Raw genomic sequence first — 23,680 nt, 5'->3', positions numbered from 1 at the left:
ACATGACTAGTGGCTGGGGTCTGTGTGCAATTCCACTGGAAGAGCTTCTGAATGGATACTTCTTTAATGTAATCATACAATCAATAAAAAAGTAACTGTAGTCTGAAGTACGAGTATTTTAAAATGTAATATATTCGAATTACACGACTTAATTTTTGGAATCTGATTAAGGGTTACATGTAATCAGTTACTACCCAGAATTGTTTATTTGTGTGTGTGTGTGTGTGTGTGTGTGTGTGTGTATATATATATATGAAGAAAAACAAAAGTCATTTATATTCCATATTAACCAGAGAATGATTTATTACAAAACATCATCAGACAAACAGTTAACATTAAAAAATATTTATAAAAAGTATTTTTTTTTTTTTTTTACAAACATACCAATTACCAAGTCCTGACAATTCTGGAAAAATGGAAGAAACCATCAGCACAGCAGGTTATATAGATGTTGGATTTTCAGTGCTGTGAAGCATTAGTGCGAATGCAACATCGTGACCCAGTCTCGTCTGAACATGTTTAAGAGTGGGTTAGACATCCACAAGACAAACACTTCATCCACTAAAGTCTGTGATTACAGAGGGATAAAATGTCACAACTGGGTCTGCATAACATTAAGCTTTTAATAACATTACTGTAATTCAAAGGCTCGGTTATACTTGACCATTAAACATTGCACTCAGGTTGCCATGCCAAAGTGAACGGTGCATTTACTTAACATGCAGCATGCAAACGTTCGGCTGACGGGCAGGAAAATGCAGCCTATTCAAATTTACACCAATTTGTGTCACAGAGTGTTTACGACTACAGTAGCCTGGTGCATAAAGTTAAACGGAGAGGTCACAATTAACAAACCTCAAAAATACAACAGAAATGTTTTCTTGAATTGGTCAAGCATGTGCCGTTTTTCCTGAAGGTCCAACATAAATGAAGTCCTGACTGACTGATAGCATCCAATTGACTGTTAAACCTTCTCATGCAGTTTTATATGCAATTAAAATACTGTCATATATTAGATCCAAAAAAAAAAAAAAAAAAGTTTTGGAAGAGTCATGCATCTGAACAAAAACATCCAGTCTGATGTGTGCAGTGTCTATTAACAATGACATCACACCGAACTTTAAACAATAATCTAGCGAAAGCCTCCACCCACCGACTCCAGTTCCGCAAACATTTGTAATCAAGTTACCTTCGCACAGTAGAAATCCATATATATATATAAAATGTAAACATTTCTCCAAGTACAAAAACTTGTGAGTACTCGCGACAGGCCAATGGTCAAAAAACTCATGACGTTGTGGTTTGTTACTCAGTGATTTCTTGTGTCAATGAGTTCCGGCTAGTGTGAGGTGTGTGACTGCATGCTTAACTATTTCTTCAAATATTTCAGGTGTGTCTGTGAGCCCATTCATTTTAGCACCTGTGAAAATTTGAGATGTTTTAGGTTGCAGGTAAACTGAACAAAGCCGGTGAAAAAGAAAAGTAGAGGAGGAATATTTAAGTAAAAAAAAACATGCAAAAAACGAATTGTGGGAACTCTGTGAAAATACATGAAAAATGTTACCTTAAATATCTTAAAACCAAACATTATCCCTTTCTGGGTTCAATTTTAAAATTTTAAATTCATGAATTAAATTTAGCATCGTTTAATTAAAGTATCTGGAAAGGAATTTAATTTAAAATATTCTAAATCTAAATTCATCTTTACAAAAATGGTCAAATAAAACAAGGTGTAAAACTGATCTATTTGGTTTGATGCATAAAATTCACATAGACAATTGTTTTTTGACACCTTGACCAACATGTAACTTCATTTCAAATTACTTGTGGGGTTCCCCACAGTTGAAGCCCAAATGGTCGACACAAACAGAGTCCTATTTTTCTTTCACACGGATCATTTCAAACACTCTGGAAACCCTTTGAGATTATGGAATAATACATGAAAAGGGCCACATGACAATTCCATTCAAATATCATCTGAACCTGCAGCTTTTAAAATCTCACACAATGTCGGTGCAAAAATGAAAAGCTCTTGGAGGATGAAATGGATTCGAAGCTTTTGCACATTTTCATAGAAAAAAAATCAAGTCATTCAAATCCCCTCCTCAACCCGTTCACAGAAGGTGAGAAAAATGTACTAGCAACCCTTAAGTTTTTTTTTTTTGGCCAACAGCACATCTCCAGTACACTATAAATTAAAAAAGCATACATATTCCCTGCATAAGACTATCGTACTTCCATTTACACATTAATAAAATACTCCACTTAGTAATTGTTTGAATTCTGCGTGGCAACAAACGTCGTGATGCCGGGGCGTTCGTGAAGCCCGCGGGGATGATGATGTGCTGCAACAGTCCTTTACTCATTGATCTCTCTTTCAATTAGCTTTTTTCCTGGACGCTTTTCTGGCTTTGCTGCATCTGCAGTGGTCTCGCCGGCTTCATGTGTAGTCGCTGAGGAGCGTTGGGTGTCTTTGGCAGCACATTCAGCCTGAGGTTCAGCTTGACTCAGTGTATGTGACACGTTTTCCTCAATCTCTTCCTCGTCTTCATCCGAACAAAGCCTCCAATCGTCCGCCTCCTCGCTCTCTGATCCTTGCACGGCGATCTGAGGGACCAGCGGATTCCTCCTCGCCATGCACTCCTCCTCCGACTGCGTTTCGCCCAGCGTCTGCTTGGCCGACTGAGCGGGAATCTGGGCGGCCCTGTCGTCCGGTTCGTCAAAGCTCACTTCCTGCACGGCTTCCTGCTTCTTGAAGGAATCTCGGCGTTCGGAGAGATTCAGCTTGCGCATTACAACGATCTGCTCCATTCGGTCACCAGGCCAGTCCCTCATTCTCTGGCCGCAAAAGTACCCACCCAGCCTGCCGTGATCCACCGAATAGGTTGCACCACAGGCCACCTCTGCCTCGGCATCTCCCAGTACATCCACCTCGCAGTGGGGGACTTCCAACGTGTGTCTGCGGGGCGCGTGGGGCTTTTTGTCAGCAAATAAGGCCCCTGAGAGTTTCTCCGCAGACTGGACCCTCTTCAGCAGAGGGGAACGTGGAGGTTCTGCACTCCGGGGTCTGACCACATGCCGAATGATCGTGGGGGGCGAGAGGGTCTTGCCGTGGAAGGAGTGGAGGGTTTTGGAGATGCTGGGTAAGGGTGAGGGGGAGCGCTGGGGGGACAGGGCCTGTGGCGAAGAGGTGCAGGCCAGAGGTGACGGTGGGATACTGCTGGTGGACTTCCTTCTCCCCACTTTAGTGTAGCGCTGGTTGCCAAGTTTCGAGCCAAGGCCGTGCAGCGAGCTGGGCCGCATCTGGACCGCTGGTGAACTGGGAGAGCTGGAGCATGGAGAGGCGTTCTGGGGCAGGCTGGCTTCTGAACAGATTGCAATGTTTTGTGACAATTTTAACAATATAATTAATAAACGACATATTTCATATATTATAATATATACAATAAACAAACTTTTTGGGCATTTTCTGATTAAATTAAGTGACCTAGACATAGTAGTGCTGGTATTGCACAAATTTCACAATTAGATTTTGATTCACAAGTTTGAAAACCGATTTAATTCTGATCTCGATTCAATTCAATTCATTTAGATCATGTACAGTACAAAAAAAATTAAACGGTAGCTGTCATAAAAACTATAATGAATATGTAATATACTATATATATTTAGCAAAATGCTTCTATCTAAACTATCAGGCTATGGTCATTGAATTGCTTTTCAGAGTTGCGTGACATTGTTTACAAGCCGTTTTGACGTCTTTCTGAAACATTCATTGAGCAATTACATGATGCATTTCAGTTAGTATCTTTCAACATATCTTCAGATGTTCATTTATTTAATTTTTATGTTGTGCTATAACTAGTAGTAAAAAGTAAGAGATAATTGGTTCACATGTGCTTCGTGCTGCTGCTTCGCTTGAACTGAGGCTACAGCGATCTGTCACACCACAACAATACTTAATCATGACATTTGTGATAAAGTATCAGTGTTCAAATTCTGTCCGTTTTATATATCAAAAGTAACAAAGCTTATTGCGATTTATTGGATGGGAGGTGCGCTACAAACAATATTTCGTGAAGTTGTGTTCATGCAACAACTGAAAAGAGCATAGATTAAAAGATCGATCTTGGGAATTAAGAATCGATAATGGTTCATTAAAATGAGAATCGACTAAAATTGAGAAATCAAGATTTTCAAACCAGTCCTTAAATATTTCTTCATTTTATAATATAACAACTGTTTTAAAAGAAATATTTTATTTTAAGAAAATATTTAAATATTCCTACATTTTTATCCATATATATTCTCCAACTTAAACTGATTAATTACTGGTTGACAAATAGTTTCATGTTTTCTATCTATAAGTCGGGTCATACCAGCGGTGTGGTCGGGAACGGGGCTCCGGCAGGGTGTTGTGGGTCCGGAGGAAAGGCTGTGGGTGGGAGAGCCTGGCAGACTCTCGCTGGAGGACACCGAGTGATGCAGGCCGGAGGAGAAACTACGGCTGCTGTGCATGACGGTGCTCTGTTTGGACAGCTTCTTCAGCATGCTGCGCCTCCTGGGTGAACAAGAGATTATTCAGGGTAACGCCAAACGTTGATGAATGATAAACTCCTGCAAGCGGCATCGAACTGAATGTCCTTACTGACATTAGCGATAGACAAATAAATCAGCCAGTAACCATTTCAATGGATAAAATATTTTTGGTGAGTAAATATTGTGTAAAATAAATGTTAATACAATTTCAACAATTATATGTGCACCTGATTTGCGCTCATTAAATTGCATTATGTATGCAGAGGGATTATAGCATCAACTGTCTACCCAGCATTGAGTATTGGGATCAACCACTAATGATGTAATGTAATGATGTAAAATAATATGAGAGCTTTAAAACAAGAGTTTTCCTGACCGGTCCTGATTGTCCCTCCATTTGCTCCTCTTACAGCGGCGGGCCATCTTTCCTTTACAGCTGCTCTTGCGTGCCGGCCCAATCTTTATAGATGTGTCCTCTAGTGCAATAGTCTGCAGGGACACCTGGTTACCGCTCTGTATATTAAAAAGACCAAATGAAAGTAGATGAAACTAGTTGACAAATTACACAAAATAAATCTATTACACAAAAGATGATCTATTAATCTCCCCTAACTAGTCAGAATTCAATTTTGGTAAAAATATATTACTAGTAATAATGCAATTTGAACTATTAAGAACAATTAAAGGCATCTGCAATTTTATTTTGACTAGTTAATTAAATTTTTACTACAGAGAATTTAATTTTACAGGTCCAAATAGAATTACAGACAGTAAAATAAAATGTTAGATTTTTTTTACTAATCCAAAAATAACAGTCAATACCTGCCATATGAATTATTACTAGGACAGATAACTGAAAAATTCTATAATGTCTAGTCAAAACTACTATTTTAGATATCTGTAAGGCAATTTTGACTAGTAATTATTCGAACATGTATTTTTTCTAATTCCATTTAAAGTGAGTTATTATCTAGAACTCAATTTGAGCTAGTAACATGCAATTATTACTAGTAGAAATGTTTGGCTAGTCAATAAAATTGCAGATATCTTTATCATTCTTCTCAGTAGTTTGAACAGCAATATTACCATTAGAAATTATTTTTGTCAAAATGTATTTCAACTAGTAACGCTATGAGCATTTATTTATTATATATTATTAACTGCATTTAATAAAAAAAAGAAATGTCATATTGCTGTTGCCACAATTTAATAAAACTAAAAAGCCACTTGAGGCTTTGAATAAAGTGACTTTACTATGGTTAAATGTGTTCTAGGCATACAAACATGGTTAAAATAAATAAAAATAAATTCCCTATCAAGTAAGGGTTTCAAAATGTTTTTTTTTTTTTTGTGAAATTCCTCAACTGACATTTTGTTTTTGGTCTAGCTCAGAATATTAAACAATGGTTCAGGGAATCCCAATATGCTGCAGTTCAAATACCTTCAAGAGAAGCTCCATCATCTCTGTGTGCACTAGACCCTGCACAGACTCTCCATTCACATGAGTGATCAGATCACCTGCTCGCAGTCCAGCCTCATGGGCAGGGCTGCTCTCCTCCACACCCTGACAGAGGAAAACAACAAAAGGAATCAGAATAAACAGACTGAACCATCCATCTTTAAACCTCAATGTCTAAGGCCGTTTACACCTGGTATTAAGATGCGTTTTGGTCGATCGGATCACGTGGACGATGCTAAATACAGGTATAAACGGGTTCTAAAACGTTTTGAGTTTGTCCACTTCCAGAGGTAGTTGAAAACACATTTGACTGGATTGATTTTGTAGAGTAAATGCTCATGTGGTCGAATGTGTTCGAAGAGCCACGAAAGGCCGCCTTCTCTCCGTCTACTGACCTAACGCATAAACATTATGGGAAGTGCTGGAAGTACTTTGTTGGCTGGAGAACCAAGTTTGGTTGGAAGACGAAAAACGTACCAAGCACCAGGCGTGGTCTTGCGACTGTCAGAGCAGAAACGGAAGCTGATGCTCCCGGTATATTTTTCTGTCTCCTTTCACGTTCATATGTAAATTGCGTGTGCTTATTTTGCCAGTTAGTTCGAAAGATCTGAAAAAACCCCATACATGTACCCTACCCTCGAACAAATCAGGACAGAAGAGGTTGAAAGTGGACAAAAGAACAGATTAAAACACCAGGTGTAAACGGGAGTGTGTCTCCTTTTTCTACTTGTGATCTGATCTTCCAAAACACAACTTAATACCAGGTGTAAACCGAGTGTGTTCCGATAAGAGGCTTTAGAAGTGATTATCTGCTTACCAAGACCATGTGGTTTATGGTGTAGATGTCACTGGTCCCCATGTAAACACGAATGGTCTGCAGGGTGAAGCCGTATTTCTTCCCAGAGCTGTGGATGATGATTGGGGGGCGGAGCCTGCTGACGCTGAGTGACAGGTCTCGATTGGGGGAGGAGTCTCGGGATGATGGATTAGAGGAAAACGACCGAGGGGAAATGGAGCGCGCCTGCAGGCCGCCACTCCCGTCATCTGGGGAAAAGGAAGAAAAAAAGTGTCATTAAATAAAAATAAAATAAAAATTTCTTCACAAAAACGTGGTTTTATACATCTGAAACAAAACCATGACATTAACATAACATCTACAGATCCACTCTCCAGATATGAAGAGAACCACCATTTTCTTTAGAGCTGCTATGGTAACTATATTTGGGGTCTGACCTGGTGTGATGATGAGCGAGAGGGTGGACACTGATGCAGACTTGGGGACCTTGCGTCCTGGTGAAAGTCGCTGTCTGTCAGGCGTCTCCAGCTGGTTTCCAAAGCACTGAGGAGTCCCTTGTTCCCTTGGCGACGAGTGTTTTGTTCCTGTGCTGTTGCTACGAAGTCGGAGTCGTCGCAGGCTGGATACAACAACTTCAGCTGCAGAATTAAAAGGTTTGCATCAAAATAAAACTCCACCCAGTGAATGTAGCACAACATTATTCAGGGTTTCTGCAGGTTTCAGTAAGTCAAATTTAAGACCTTTTTAAGACATTTTAAGAGCATAAAGATTGAAATTTAAGACCTACACGACGCATTATCCAAGTTAGATAGATAGTTACCTCGGGATCATTAGAGTATCTATCTATCTTTCTATCTATCTAGGATTATCTGATGTGTGTGTGTGTGAGAGAGGGAGAGGTAGATTCTACTTCTAGATTCTAGGTAAAAAAATACTTTCAAAATGTAAGACTTTATAAAGCCGTGATAAGACTTTTTAATACTTTTTAAGGGTCTTAATTTTCCCAAAATTGATTTATCACCTTTTAATACTTTAAGACCCCGCGGATACCCTGTTATTATAATTTGCAAGGACTTGAATTTGATTGCTTGGGGATACATTTACTACAGTATATAATTCTGTATGAATATGCATAATGGCAAGAGATTTTCTTTGATGGATCCTTTTTGACATTTTATAGAAAGACAAAAAGAGTAAAGGAAATGAGGGGACAATAGGATTGGAACATGACAAATTGAACCCTCATTTTCCATCTTTATGTGGCCGGAACGCATCCACCACTAGGCCACCAGTGTTTTAAATATTGTGAAGGGCAATAAATTGGTAACAAAAACTCTAAAATGTGGCAATTTTTTTGTCAACTTACCCTCATCATCGGTGGACAGGGCGAATCGTGGCATGGCCTCTAGGCTGTGTGTGCTGCTCACCACTAGGGGGCTCACGGCACGCTCAGGCTGAGATGAGCTGGATGAAGTTCGAGGGCGCAGGCTAAAACAATAAAATAAAATAAAAACACGGATTCAAAATGCTGGTAAATAACATCTACTGTGATCAGGGTGTCTACAGATATGAACAAGTTAAATTTAAGACTTTTTAAGACCTTTTTAATGCCACTTTGAATGAAATTTAAGACCAAACCTGTGATGGAAATACACATTATATTACATGCGTATATATTAGGGGTGTAACGGTTCACAAAATTCACGGTTCAGTTCGATACGATACACTTGTGTCACGGTTCGGTTCGGTACGTTTTTGATACAGCATAAAGAAATTAATGCCAGAGAAATGTCCTTGATTTAAATGTTTTATTCTTTTTTATATTAAAACTAACATCAAAGTATGATTTTTTTTTTTTTTTTTACTTTGAGCAATTCTAGAGCTACAATTGACTCTTCTTAGGAGCATATAAAACAAAACAGCTCCTTGGAAAAAATGAAATGTCATATTGTAGTAGTTATAAACAAAGGTTTATTTTAGTTCAGATTAACATTTGAGGGCAGCAATTGTATTCATAATGTCAAAATAAAACCGACGTAATGTTACTTGAAGGCATTATAGCCTACTATTCCTGCCAAACGTCCATGGTTGCAGTTAGTGTTACTACAGTAAATCCATGGTGAATGTTGCTGATCTGTGGACACTGGATAGTTCATTCATGGCACAGTGTTTCTTCCAGGTTTCCATGTCAGCGCTGTTTGATCCGTTAATAACGGAGACATATGAATGCTTCTCACTAGATCTCGCAGCGATGTTATTACTTCTGTCAGTTCTGTTCTGTGGCGAATTAAAATGCTTTCTTTACTGCATCTCGTATTAGCGCTGTGTAGTAACAGTGTCGCATGATCACGATCGGCTCGCGCTCCACTGGTCCAAACTGATAAACGGTCCTTCAACCACACAATAACGAGCAGTTTCGTTCCGCTTGCATTTTACGTTTGCACATTTGATGTTGGGCACTGTTGTGGTCGCGCCGGCGTCTCTTACATTATGAGCGCGCTTGCCACGCGCAACGCGCCTACATTTGAAACAACGAAACGGCGTTACCAGAAAAAGCCTACATTATCATTGTCGATAGCTGTTTATGTAATAAAATCTGAATCATTCTCGCGATTCGATGCTTCACTGGTTATTTGACGGACATTAGGTCCGTCAGACTGGATAAATTTTAGAGGTAATGTGACCAGAAATATTTAAGACCTATCAAATCTGAATTTAAGACATTTTAATACTTTTTAAGGCCTTTTATTAGGAAAACTTTATTTAAGACATTTTAAGACTTTTTAAGGACCCGCGGCCACCCTGTGTGATTGAGCCTCAATGAAAACATACAAATAAGGGATAATGTACATACAGCTGGTTGTTACCGCAAAGTAAACCGCAACAATGTCAGGGTCCTACTTATTACACGGCTACTTTCCACAAAAAAAAAAATTAGACAAGTTGAAAAAACTCAACACTTCCCCACAGAAAACCATTCCTACAAGCAGCTTTGAGCCTAGACCGGTCTTCTGTGTACAACTGCGTGTTTGTGATTTTCTGGGCGAGTCGGAGTGAACTGCGGCACTAATAGAGTCTCATGAATGCGCAGTCGTTCACAGAACACCAAAGGCCAAGGTCAGGACTTTTGAAAAATAATACATTCAATTTCTTTTCTTTTTTTTTTCTTTTTTTTTAATCAAACCCTACCGTACACCACCTGAAAACTGACGCAAGGATCATTCTGTGATACACTGCCATTTTATGGATGAGAAACGGTTCTAAAATTAAACAGTTAACAGTTCTAGTTCTTACCTGTTTATTCTTATAATCCATTTGAGTGAACAAAACATTCGTTTTGGCAACAAGACGAACACTTCAAAAATATTACCTATGCCAATTACTAATACTGAAATCCTAATTTAAAGTAAGTAAAGTAAAAAACTGTGGCTCAAGATGGCAGCAGCTACATTTAAATAACATGAGAGTGTGTCTGCAGAGGGAAATGAAAGAAGCACTGGCCTCACATACCCAGATGAGAGATCATTTTACAGAACTTCTATCATTACAGAGGAATAACTGATCTCGGAACGTAGCAACTGATCAGAATCATGCATTTCAGAGAACCATGCAACCAGAACTTAATACTATAATGGGTATAGTTTTTATTTTTCTAATAAATGTCTATTTATTTTAACTTTTTTGTATTGTATAATATGTTCCATCAGTTTGAAATGGCACGTGATGACAGAATTTTTATTTTGGATTGAATACATTTCTTGATTCCTCGATTCGCACCTTGCCCTCTGAGCCGAGAGCCTCCTGTCTCCAGTGGAGGCCTGTCGTCGGATCTCTCCAGGAGAGTGAGTGTCTGCCCGGTCCTCTATCTCCTCACTGTGACTGCGGTCGGAGGAGAAGCTCAGGGACGGGGTGGCCAGGTGCTCTGTGCTGCTGTACACCTACACAATTGTAGATAAGAAATGTCAGAGAGAAAGAGAGAGAAAAATGGCCACACAACAGAAAAATGTTCCCTATGTTTAGCTGGTCTTGTTTTAAAAAAAAACCTATTTAAAAGCAAAAGTTTAATTACATATGTTATTATAGAAATACTATATGCGCCACCCATGACTCATTTATTAAAAGGTATAACCTAGGGTTGTCACTAACAATTATTTTGGTAATAGAGTAATCTGTCGATTATTTTGACGATTAATCAAGTAATCGGATATTTTTTCGTGGTAATAAAAATAGACCTAAGCCTTTAAAATGACTTGAAACATTTATACCATGGTCTGTCTGAATACTCGATTCTGATTGGCTGGAAGGTGTGCAAAAAAACCCATTTTGAGACCAAGTCAGTTTAATCACCATTTTATATTAATGCACTGTTTTCATTGAAGCACATTACATTTCTCATAAACTAGGGGTTACATTGCTATTTTGAAGTAATTAAACTCACAGCTTCATTATTAATAGAGAAGCTGAACAGACGCAGGTATGAATCTCTCTCTCGATAATTAATTCAATTGAATGCTATAATTTATTCATCAAATAAATGCCATCTTACACACTACTTCATCTCTGTGTCTGATTCAAAGAGGGCAGAATGCTAGATCTAACGAGCCTTAACTGACGAATATAATGTCAATTTTACCCTTAAGGTTAAAAATTACGCTGCAGACATCAATAACTGCTTTAAGTTATCAATGCTGGCTAATGACCATGGTATAAGCGGGATAATCCACGGCTAGCTGTGCATCAAAACAAGTAATCATATGGTTTTATAGACCAACAATGTTTATATCATGTATTTTAACAATCATCTTATGTACATTATGTATTACACTCAAATGTCTGCAGAGGACGCCAACGGCCTAGTGTTGTTACACTTTTCTTACAACAGATCAAATCTATAGATCGCCACAATAGTAAAACCCATGTGATACTGATACGAGCCTTCATCTCATGTGTGCGTATTTCAAACATTTGTCTTTCATACTATTCATTTCTTTAACGCGATAAAATGTGTGGTTTATGGAAGCCTGTTTCTGCCTCAAAAAATAAATAAAATAAAAAATACATAAAATAAAATGGGTGATTAAAGTTTAAAAAAAGAAACATTCAGTGAAAGAAAGTGGCAAGTACAAGAAATAAACAATATGATTATGACTGTTCAGTCACACACATGTAATAAAAAAAGCTTTCAACATTATCAAAATGCGCAGACAGCAAAAGGACCCAACCTTGCTGAAACGATTTGACCAAGAAGAAAACCCTCGTATTTCTAGTGAAGACTCCTCATCATTGGTTTCATCATCCTCATCGGAGGCCAAATGATGGTAGCGTTCAGATCGTGCTACAGAGGAAAGAAAACCGAAGGATTTAGGGGGTAATAGTCAAGTACAATGAAGAAATAATAACTGCACCTCATTGCATAAGGCACAAGAATGCGCTGATATTTCCAGAGCGCTTTGCTCCAGGCATTTATGGAGCTCCCAGAACCTCTTTCCTGTGTTGAATAAGTGGAACTCACTGTCAAAATAGCTAGTGTCATCTTCGGCCTCCAGCTGAGGGATGAATTCAGCTTTCTGACGCAGGAGTCCGTTCCAGTCCAGACCACTGAAGAACAAATGCTGCTTTACTTCTGGAGCCCCACCTACAAACACACGGGAAGTCATACTTGTCCAAATCTCTACATAAAATAGTTGTATAAATGAGGTTTGAAGGATAGCGAACTCTAAAGAATTTGTTGAAATTAAATAGGCCATATCATATTTTTTTGGTCATTTCATTTGACTCGAGGTAATGTTCGTTTTTCATACTATTATATTTTTATAGCAATACAATAGTTTTGTGCAACCAGTTTAGTTGTGGACACTTTTTTTTTGTTCTCACAAAAAAAACTATTGTGAAGGACAATTACGTGTCACTGACATGTACACGTGGATATGTAAATGCGGGCAATTTGTAGGGCTGTAATCTCCCAGTCGATTAGTCGATTATTTGGTCGATACGTTCTGGCTCGACCAAAATTCTGATTGGTCGATTTTTTTGTCGCGTTCATTTAATCAGTTTTGCCGTGTTCATTTCATCAGGTGGAAAGCACTAATTGCTAATGGGGGTGTTTTCAGAGCACCGCTGTTTCACAGGTAACAGTCTGTCTTCAGAACACCCCCCTTGTTTTCACTTCTTTTGGATAAGCCCAACCCACTGGAGAAGAGAGACAGATTGAAGAAAGTAGGCTACTAGAAGGTTTGCTGAATATTATTACTTGATCTGGTTTGTTTAATAAATATTATGTTTTTATTAAAGTGGACGTGCCTTTTGTGTTTAAGAATAAAAGCTTTAAGTTAATAGTCTATTCGTGTATGATACGAAATGATAGTGTCTGTCAGTTATTATAATACATATGACAAAAACAATTGTCTAAATTATGTTACATATTCCTCAAAAGTTCTTGTCATGATATCACTAGTTGACAACATAGTACTATATTCGGAAATCATAGGCTATGATATTGCGCAGGTGCACGTGATGCAACGCTGTCAGAGCCGACAGACTCGTGTGTCGGACTCATTTCAGTGCAAAATAATTACGTCAAAAACGATTTAATACTGCAAATAGCCTACTAGTTTATGTTTATTTATAATTAATTTAGGCGGACAACAAGGCGCACAGTGTGCAGCTAATTAATTTAAAGTTTTGTTTTTTCATAAAGTCATTTTTAGTCGAAAATTTCAGGACTTCAGTCGACCAAGATTTTCTTTGGTTGATTACAGCCCTAGCAATTTGTATGATCCCAGACATCCCATTCAAACCGTATGACTTTCTTTCTTCTGTGGAAGATAAAATATATTTTTTAGAATGTTGATAACCAAACAGTTTTGGTGGCCAAAAAAAACTTGGCGAAAAAAGAAAAAACAACAACTTTGAGACATTTCTCAGAATATCTTCTTTTTTCCTCCACAGATGAAATATGTCATACGTCTGGTTTGGAACAACACGAGGATTTGCATTTTTGTGCGAACTATATATAGCTACAATTCTTAACAATTGAAGCATGAATGAATGAATGAAAGACAAGGCACCTGTTCCAAGTCTCTCCAGCGGGCTTTGGTTCAGTAATCGTGTGATCATGTCCTGGGCGTCTACAGGAAGAGTATCATCCCCATCTGGCCAGATAATCTCATCTGCGTAAGAAACAGAGAGTATCAAATCCTTTGATCATGGTTTCATTTTAAAGCAGTTGGTAAAGCTTCCTGTTTCTTTTAACAATATCTGTCTCACCAGCTGTTTAAAACACATTCATCTGAACTCACCACTGACAACCTGCCCAAAAAGCTCTTCTGGTGTGTCCCCGAAGAACGGAACACATCCCACCAGAAATTCATACAGGATGATGCCCATGGCCCACCAGTCGACGGGTTTCCCATAGCCCTGCCGCAGGATCACTTCTGGAGCAATGTACTCTGGAGTGCCGCAAACCTACAACATAATGATTGACACTACATTAATATCAATAACAGTTCTTGAAAATTGACATAAATTGTATCCAAGGAGTATTGTGCTCTTGCCCACCTGCTTGTCGATAAACTCCCTGGTGTCTTTCTCAATGTGGCCCTCATACAGATTGGTTGTCATGTTCATCAGGCCGATTTTGGAGAGCCCGAAGTCAGTGAGTTTGATGTGCCCCATTGAAGTAATCAAGAGGCTGTGAAGGGTTAACAGAACCGTTTAACAAGCTATATTTCCACACAGTTGCCAAAGAGATTTTTAGGTATTTTCTCACTTGTCTGGTTTGAGATCTCGGTGCACAATGCCGTAACTGTGGAGGTACTCCAGTGCCAAAACTGTCTCCGCAAAGTACATCCTGGTCATGTCCACAGGAAGTGGGCCCATGTTCTTTAGCACATTGGCACAGTCACCACCTGAAGATCATATTACCCCAGACATATTTATTTATACATGTGTATGACATATACATGCATTAATAATAATAATAATGAAGTGGATCAAAAAAGTTAATCAAAGTTGTCCTAAGACAAGAACGGCTATTGTTCAAAATTCATGTATAACTTTGATGAAAGGTTTTGATCCACTTCAAATGTTGACTAATGCATAATCGAATATATTCAAATTATATATATATATATATATATATATATATATATATATATATATATATATATATATATATATATATATATATATATATATATATATATATATATAGAGAGAGAGAGAGAGAGAGAGAGAGAGAGAGAGAGAGAGAGAGAGAGAGAGAGAGAGAGAGAGAGAGAGAGAGAGAGAGAGAGAGAGAGATATAGATAGATAGATATAGAATAAAGAATACGAGGGCATGAATTTAACAAAAAATAATGATGTGCACAGATAAATCATTTATAATAAACACTGACAAAAAAAATTCCACAATTCGGTCTAATTTCTGACTGATTGTTTAATGGCAATTTGTACTTAAACGTCCATGTTCACAACAGATTTTGTTGAGTTTACCTTCCACATACTCCATGACCATGCACAGATGTCTGCGGGTCTCAAAGGAGCAGAACATGCTGACCACAAAAGGGTTCTCTGCAAATGTCAGGATGTCTCGCTCCACAAACACCTGCTGGATCTGGTTTCGCAGAATCAGGTTTTGTCGGTTGATCTTTTTCATTGCAAATCTTTGTCGAGTTTCTTTATGCCTTACCAGATACACAGCCCTGCAGGATAGATGGAGAACACAGCAAGATACATCACAGACCTTCATATAAACACATATATTAAAATAAAGTATTGAGTTGTGGCCTGATGACTGGTGGGTTAAGGGCCATGAAAAATATTATTTCTATTTTTATATATACATATGTACACACACACACTTTCAATTTCAATATTTGATTAAAATAGATATTCAACATTAGGGCTGCACGATATTGGAAAAAAATTACATTGCGATATTTTTTTTGGCAACGATATATATCGCGATATTGCGAGCCATCAATCCAGGCTAAAGTCAATAATTACCATTCCATGTTATTAATAATTTCACTATAAGCAAGCTTCATTAGAAGTAACAAAAAGGCCACTTAATATTTTATTCCAGAAACATATTTCTCTCAGAATTCGGTGAACGTTGTACACAGGACCTAACCCGAAAAATTGTTTTCTGTGCTGATTCAGTGACGCGTTCATGTAAACGGCACCTAGAACCAGCAAAAGTAATGATTAATAATATGTAAAATATTACAATGAGACATTTTAATTGTTTATTAATAAAAAGTGTTTTGTGTTGACAATACTGACTCGCGATCTTCGCAGCAGTGATCGGGAGAAATGCACTTTTCATACAGATTTTTTTTTTAATGGTTCTGTTTAAAAGGAGATATTTCTGTACATAATAGTTATATTTCTAAATGTTTTACTATTATTATTATTATTTTTAGGTGTGTGAGGCGAGTAGGCTACCTTTTTATGCTTAGTTTCGGTTCATGGATGATAGCTTAATCTCCAGTTCAGGCGCTGGCTGCTATATTTAATTTTTATTTATTAGGCTAAATCCAGGAAATTGTATAATGAAATACTGATTAAAATGAAGATACAATTAATACAAAACGAAATTCGTTTTAAAGAAAGGCTTTGCGATTTCTGTTTGAGGTCTCTGTTAAAGTTTTAAAGCAGTCTTTTAGTGCGGCTTTCATAACGGTCTCGTCCGTAATGTCACGTAACATTGTTTTTTCCTCATAAACGCGAACACGAAAAATAAACGACTTTTTTTTAAAAAGACAACCATCCACAACTTTATAATACTTCAGCAAAGTAGCCTACCTCTTTTTGGTCAACATCCTCATTTTTGTAGACGAAATAGGCTAATAGTAGTCCTAAATAGCTGATTTTGACTTTTTTGCGGCGGATCCTCTTCGTCGCGCATTTAGCTATAGGATTGCCAGTGAATGTTGGCTCTGAGCGGTGAGCGCGGCACAGCGAACCAATCACTGTGCAGGCACGCGGAACGCGTATGTCACCCCAGCAAAAAGCCATACAACAAACTCGTGTTTACTGTGTGCTACCCTGGTGCTACCATTCTCTTACACTATGGTACTAACGTTACCCTTCACATCGCATGTTCCGGCGATGTGACTATCGCTCATTCGCACATCGCGATGTCGATGTTAAAACAGAATATCGTTCAGCCCTATTCAACATCATAAAAAAAAACACATAAATAGAAATATTTCAAACCTCTTTTATAAAGTCTCATATTTTTTGACATTTTAATTCAAGAAGTCTTTTTTTTCTGAAATATTCTTAAGGTAATTTAACCTCCAACTATTTAATTGCCAACACTCAACAGTAAGTAGTTTTTGGTGAAGAAAATTCTTGAATTTGAAAGCTTGAAATCATTCTTTAGTTGCAATTAATTAAAAAATGTTTTAAAAAGCAGGTGCTGGCGTTTCACGCGCGTTCGGCCAAACAGCGTACACTAACCCAGCACTATAGGAACTATCAATGACGTAGGACCCTACTCTGAAGGAGCTCATTTAGTTCCCCCAAAAGACATTCCAAGAACTAAAATCGCTCCCAGTCCCTGCGGGCGAACACGCCAAAAAATACATAAACACAATAGTGTTCTAGGAACAATGAAAAGGTTCCTCTGGTGCGAAAGCCCCTATTAACCTATCCACCTATTAAATATAAATGTCCAGGGCCAATAACAAAACATAACCTCCAGATACATCTGCATTAACCTACACTCGTCCCGTCTCACAAGTGTGCACGCACTGTCATCATGTAAACTCCCTATTAAACATTGTATACATTTTAAAATATTGCTGATTACTTACAAAGCACTAAATGGTTTAGCTCCCCAGGACTTGAGCGAGCTCTTAACGCATTATAGTCCTTTGCGTCTATTGCAATCTCAAAATTCGGGCCAGTTGATAATACCTAGAATATCAAGATTTGCTTACCCATAAGCCCCATTACTGATGAGTTTTAAAGTCTCAAAATCGCTCTCCAGCGGTTTTCTTCGTAGTGGTGTGGGTAAAGATTTATTCTGCTGCAAGCAACAGGAAGAGATGCATCGTTAGTGACGTCTTATGAAACCTAGAAAGGCTATTTAATGCTCCATATCTTTTTGTTGTGCTTTTACCTCTGCCGTTTCTTCAGAATCAACTGTCAGTGTGTGTCCAAAGTCGTACTGCTCCTCTAACTGCACAACTTCTGTCAAAATAGATGAAAGACACAACATAATGAGCCTAAAGAGAAACTGACAGGCTTTCAAAACAAAACCATCATGAGATAAACGACAGCTATCGCACCATCAAGAGGATCTCGGTTGAGCCCAAGTTGGTTGATAATATATCTGGGAATATCAGTTTTGATGCCCTGGCCGACTTTGGCGTGACCTTCTGCAGCCTCTAGTAAATGGTAGAACTCCTCAGGGTCAAACTCCTACACAGTAAAAACAAGGAGCACAGTCTCAGGAGTGTCAGGTCATGAGGAACATTCACGGGAGGGCTGTGAATCAGTGTAGGTGCAGAATCTCACCAGACACTCCAGCAGTCGTGCAGGACGTGAGATGATGATGAGGATCTTCTTCACCAGCTGTGTGATCACTGAAACCTCCTCACTCTCAGAGCGCTCCAGAGCCTTAGACAGACAAACACACACTATATTGAAGGGGCATTGCATGATTTGTCTTGATCTCCTAAAATCGTACCATGTATGTGGTAAAGTTCTATGCAAGAGATATTTTGTGATGCACCCAAATTTAAGCCAACCAAAAATATTTGGCAGAAAAAAAGAAAAACATTTTGCCTGAAAAAGTTGATCGAAACCGCATGAAATAAAATTGTTACACAATCAATGAAACTTAAATTTTTGCTTTGGCTTTCAGCTGAATGAAAACTTATTTTATAATCAACACTGGCATAAAAAAACTGTTGTATGTAAACATTTAAACTGCAAATAAGGAAAAAAAAAACGTGTTATATCAACTTCAATTTCTACTATAGTGGCTGTAATAACTTGTTTTCATGACAGATTTATTTAAACATCCATAAAATAATTAGACAAAGGTTTAAATAAAAATGTAATGAATACGTACTATAGTGCATATATTAAGCAAAATGCTGCTCTTTTTTTTTTTTACATCTTTCTTTCAAAAATGTATCACGAGAAGACAGCTTATTGCTGAAGAACTATACTATAGTAGTTTCAATAGTTTCAGTCTTTCAGCTGAATTTTCAGCATCATTACTGCAGTCTTCAGTATCACATAATCCTTCAGAAATCATTCAAATTTGATGATTTGGTGCTCAAGAAACATTTCTTACTTTTATTAATGTAGAAAACAGTTGTGCTGCTTAATATTTTTTATAAACAAAGTTAAATAGAAAGTTCAATAGAACAATTCATTTGAAATAGAAAACTTTTGTAATATTATAAAAGTGTCACTTGATCAATTTAATGCATCATGGCTCAATAAAAGGATTCATTTCTTTATAAATAAGCGACCCCATACATTTGAATAGTAGTGTATGTTTTGCACATCCCTTGTGTACATAACTATTCAGTATCCAGCTACTTAGCTCGCCCTTGACAAACATTAGAGGTCATATACATATACTTGTCTTAAAGGTACAGTAGAAAAAAAAAAAAAAAAAAAAAAAAAAAAAGAGCGGGGTGGAAACGGAAAAAATAAAGTACGGCTGTTTTGAGCAATGTTGTCTAACATAATAAGTGGACTTCAGGGGGAAATTAAAATGTCACAAAAATGAAGATGTGAAATTAATTTAATAAGGCACACCATTTAAGCAGCATACTGTGCTAGTCATCAAAAGACACAAGAACACTGTGTCCGTCCTGAACACTGGACAGTATTTGGCGAAGTGACTGGAATGTTATTTCTTGTTTGTGCAGGGGAATCTGCTGGCTTGTGGGATGTGGGAGTGGGAGGTAATGAGCTACTTATGCTCTGGTGCTACAGGATCAAATCCTTTCCAGGCACTTGTGTGAATTTTAATCAACTCCGCATTCTCACTGAATCTGGATTTAACATGCATTAGACTGCAAAATCCAAAGATTGAGCAGGACGTTGAAACATTATTCAGATATTATATCCTAAAACAAGAGCACATAAAACAGTTTAATCTATCTTGAGCTGCTGTCTCCTTGCGTAAGGTTGTTTAGGTGAAAAGCTGAGTAAACAAGGGATCAAGCTCGGTCAGGGGACTCCTACGACAAACTAAAATTACTGCATTTCCATGCATTTGATGAAGCTGAACAAAGTGAAGTAGACATGCTATCAAATCAGCATTAAAGAGCCTCATAGCATGATAAGATGTGTGACTCATGTTTCGCAGACAGCCAAATGCCACTGCAAGAGGGGTGTGAGGGAAACATGGATGCTTCTAACTCGACACGAACCGTCACATCAAAACAATGAACTGTTTCCTTTTTTAGCACTGCAGCCAGCGAGTCTCTCTCTCTCTCTCTCTCTAGCTCAGACTTGAATGTGACTTGTGCCCCTGCAGCACGGAGCTTTATAATGATGCCCAGCTTTAGGCTGTCCGACTCCCTTATGTTTACATGAGCAAAGATGTCAAAATTTACAATCTATTTATGATCAAGGGCCATGCTTAACATGGGGTATTGTGACATTCAATAATTATTTGAGAAAATTATAAACACTATGATAACAAATTTGGAAATTAATAAATACACACAATTATAAATGCAACGATCAATCACTTCGCTAATCAAAATAACTACAGTGAGTAGAGCCCTATGATTTCTGTGATGCAGAAAGTAGGACTGTACAATTCATCAAATTAAACCATTAAAACCGAATCCAGAAAATGTTTTATCGGAAAAAAAATAAAACATTTCATATAACCAGAAATTTACTTAGTTAAACTTTTTATAAATTGTTGTTAAATTTGATTTTATGAATTAATTTGGGAAAAAAAAAAAAAACATTTCATAAGGCCCTACAAATTTAAATGATTAAACTTCAAATTGTTACGTTTCATTACTTCATAAATTCAGAAAAAATAAAGGAATTACTGAAAAAATAAAACCGATTTCCAAAAGTCTGAAAATACAGATTTAACCCTGGAAATAAATGTTATAGCTTTACTACTTTATTAAGATTTATTATCTAATACAAAGTTATACACCATATTGATATTAAATAGTACAAATTACTTATAAACAGTAAAGATAAACAAAGTACTTTCTAACATTTAAATAATAAATATTTTATTCCAACTATTCTTTATCATATGTAAAATATTTTCAGATCATTTGCACTTATCTATTTACATTATTGACTATTTATACACTTGAGACATTTGATAACATTATTTAATTGACTTTAATTAAAAAAATGATTGAGTGGCAGAATTGGGTTCCCATGCACTGTAATAACAAACAGCATTAATGTAACATGTTTAAAGTAGTGATAGCCCAATATATATCAGCCAAAATTGGTCCATTTTAATATTATTGGCCACAGCTGATAAGATAACTTCCTGCAGTTTCAAATCTACCAACACCACTGTTTATGGGCTAGATAATAAACTTTTCATTTTGTTCATATCTTTTTTTTATCGTTATGTCAGCCATCGGTCAACCTGCTCTTTAGACCTCTGCAACATATCAGTCAACCGACAAAGACTTTCAGATCCCAGAAGGGAGTAGAGAGTGACAGAGGATCAGTGTAGAGCGGCCTGATGTTACCCAATACCAATACAAAACCGCAGGATTTGACTATCAATCACAACAGTTTGATGATTGAATGGTTAGAGCAGTTAAACTGCGGCATGACTGCGGCATCAGGGGCCTGTGTTGGCACCGCTGACTAAGGGAAGTGGGAAACACTTTAATAGCCTTATCTATGAGCACGACATCCACTGCACAGCAGCGATCTGACAGTCTTGCCTGGGGTTGTCTGAACACTACATACAGGGTGGGCGTAAGCGTTGCTATGGAAACTAACACCCTGTAGTTGCAAAGATGAGCATGGAGCTTGAACGGGGAGATCTATATTTCTACTCAAAACCTCTGCTGAAGGGTACGCATACATTTATACATGAAGCCACGCGCAGATACACACGCTCGCAAACACTCACATGTATGCAAATTTGAGCAAACGCTGCTTACTCTCAGCTAACAGATGCTCTTTTTTGCTAGGCGTAAAAAAAAAAAAAAAAAACATCTTAAAAAGTATTTATAGTGTAAAAACACCATAGCGAATGAGGCATATTTCACACTCATTAGTGGAAGTGGTCACAGTCTCTTTTGAGAATGCGTGATGTTTCTGGCCCTTTAAAGCCAGTGGCAGGACACTAACAACACCAGTGACAGAACCCAACACTGACCTAATGTCACTGTCAACCTGATATTCCTGCCAAACCACAACCACCATCTCAGAACACCCGTTGACTTTGGCATAATCAGAAAAGGCCAGCGTTACCAAGTTGACAGGGGCTAAAGCAGCAGAATACGGCTTCAAAGCAGCAGAATATGGCTTCATAGTTATGAAAAGGACTCACCACCAAACTCAAACCTAATTTAAACTTGTGCCGCCCAGACATAAGAACCATACTACATGTCGAAGTCCGTACAATACCTGCCAGGCCAAATCTCCTACACTGGAGAAAATGTTTTTGTGAAGTTAAAACAAAGATTAGAGCCTGGAGTACGTTTTACAAGAAAATACTATTTCGGTCTTACTTCAAAGTTTCAAGTTTAATTTAGCAGGCTTTCACACCTGAGTGTTTGTTTCGGAACCTGGCGTGTTTTCTCCCGTGGTTTGGTTCGTTTAGGCCAGGGGTGCCCAATCCTGCTCCTGCCGATCGACTGTCCTGCACAGTTCATCTCCAACCCTCATCAAACACACCTGCCTTTCATTTTTAAGTGATCCTAAAGACCTTAATTGGTTGCTTCAGGTGTGTTTGCTTAGGGTTGGAGACGAACTGTGCAGGACAGTCGATCGGCAGGAGCAGGATTGGGCACCCCTGGTTTAGGGATATGTGTTAACACGGCAATCGGATCCGCACCAAAACAATCGCTCCGAGAACGCCTGAACGAGGTGGTCTTGGCACGATTGCAAACAAACTTGAGGTTAGCTTGAGGTGGTTTCAGAGCATGATTAAGATGTGTTGATGATAAAATGTTCTGCGGTTCTTCAGTGGGACTGACTAACGTCTTTTCACAAAGTATGTTTTGCGCCTGTCCATGACAATATGCAACAATTTGAAATTCATACTTCTCCGTAAATATGGCTGTCCAAAAAACTGACCAGGTGAATGTAGCCATTATGTCGCTATAATCTTTACATTGTTTTTAGCTTTTCTGTACATGTGTACAGAAGGCCACATCTCCAAAATCAACAATTAGTCTCATACGGAAACAAACATCTGGATTTACTTTCAGCGTAGCGGTCCACTGCACATCAAGTGATACATATCTTGTATAAATTAGAAATATTAGGCGTTCTTTTTAGAGATTCCCGCCTCACCTCGTGCAGCATTTTGTCCAAATTATCTTGCAGCTCCATGAAGTATAGAGATGTAATCAGGTCCTTCTGGGATTTATCCAGACAGTCCCTGGCCAACTCCACCAACTGGTGCTGGATAAATCCCAGGACTCCGTCTCCCAGCGGTAGGGTGCTGTCTGGGGAAAAGTGCCTGATGACGTCCAGCAAACGCTCCTCCATCTGAGCGGTAGCCTGCACAGCAGAGAGAACGTTCAACACCTCAGATTTGTGGAGGAAAAACAGGTAATAATCTGTTCAGCAAATCTGACGCTACATACCTTTGGAAAACGCTCCTTATAGACATGGTTCATCATTATAATTTCATTATCAAAGGAACCACCAGTTCGTCCAGGGCTAAAACA

General features: G+C 38.1%; 1 protein-coding gene across 5 annotated transcripts in view; it reads right to left on the bottom strand.

Moving 5' to 3' along the window:
* Positions 1-279: 279 nt before the first annotated feature.
* Positions 280-23,680, bottom strand: part of mast3b (microtubule associated serine/threonine kinase 3b) — a 42,132-nt gene continuing 18,731 nt past the window's right edge. For 4 of the 5 annotated variants that reach the window (XM_084395205.1, XM_084395207.1, XM_084395208.1 and 1 more), the window contains 21 exons: positions 23,597-23,672; positions 23,301-23,510; positions 18,324-18,425; positions 18,095-18,227; positions 17,926-17,996; positions 17,744-17,832; positions 15,288-15,496; positions 14,563-14,701; positions 14,352-14,484; positions 14,093-14,258; positions 13,862-13,963; positions 12,307-12,429; positions 12,017-12,129; positions 10,572-10,732; positions 8,161-8,282; positions 7,232-7,432; positions 6,816-7,042; positions 5,981-6,103; positions 4,916-5,052; positions 4,380-4,561; positions 280-3,365 (listed from right to left, as the gene is read on the bottom strand). In XM_084395205.1, the coding sequence (XP_084251331.1) occupies positions 2,359-3,365; positions 4,380-4,561; positions 4,916-5,052; positions 5,981-6,103; positions 6,816-7,042; positions 7,232-7,432; positions 8,161-8,282; positions 10,572-10,732; positions 12,017-12,129; positions 12,307-12,429; positions 13,862-13,963; positions 14,093-14,258; positions 14,352-14,484; positions 14,563-14,701; positions 15,288-15,496; positions 17,744-17,832; positions 17,926-17,996; positions 18,095-18,227; positions 18,324-18,425; positions 23,301-23,510; positions 23,597-23,672 (3,826 nt within the window). In that variant the 3' untranslated portion in view covers positions 280-2,358. The remainder of the gene's footprint in view (positions 3,366-4,379; positions 4,562-4,915; positions 5,053-5,980; positions 6,104-6,815; positions 7,043-7,231; positions 7,433-8,160; positions 8,283-10,571; positions 10,733-12,016; positions 12,130-12,306; positions 12,430-13,861; positions 13,964-14,092; positions 14,259-14,351; positions 14,485-14,562; positions 14,702-15,287; positions 15,497-17,743; positions 17,833-17,925; positions 17,997-18,094; positions 18,228-18,323; positions 18,426-23,300; positions 23,511-23,596; positions 23,673-23,680) is intronic. The other variant, XM_084395206.1, reaches the window with a different exon arrangement.

Source organism: Rutilus rutilus, assembly GCF_951802725.1.
Source record: "Rutilus rutilus genome assembly, chromosome: 22".
Classification (NCBI taxonomy): Eukaryota; Metazoa; Chordata; class Actinopteri; order Cypriniformes; family Leuciscidae; genus Rutilus; species Rutilus rutilus.
The sequence above is the reverse complement of the archived record's forward strand: the minus strand, read 5'-3'. Positions and strand labels throughout refer to the sequence as shown.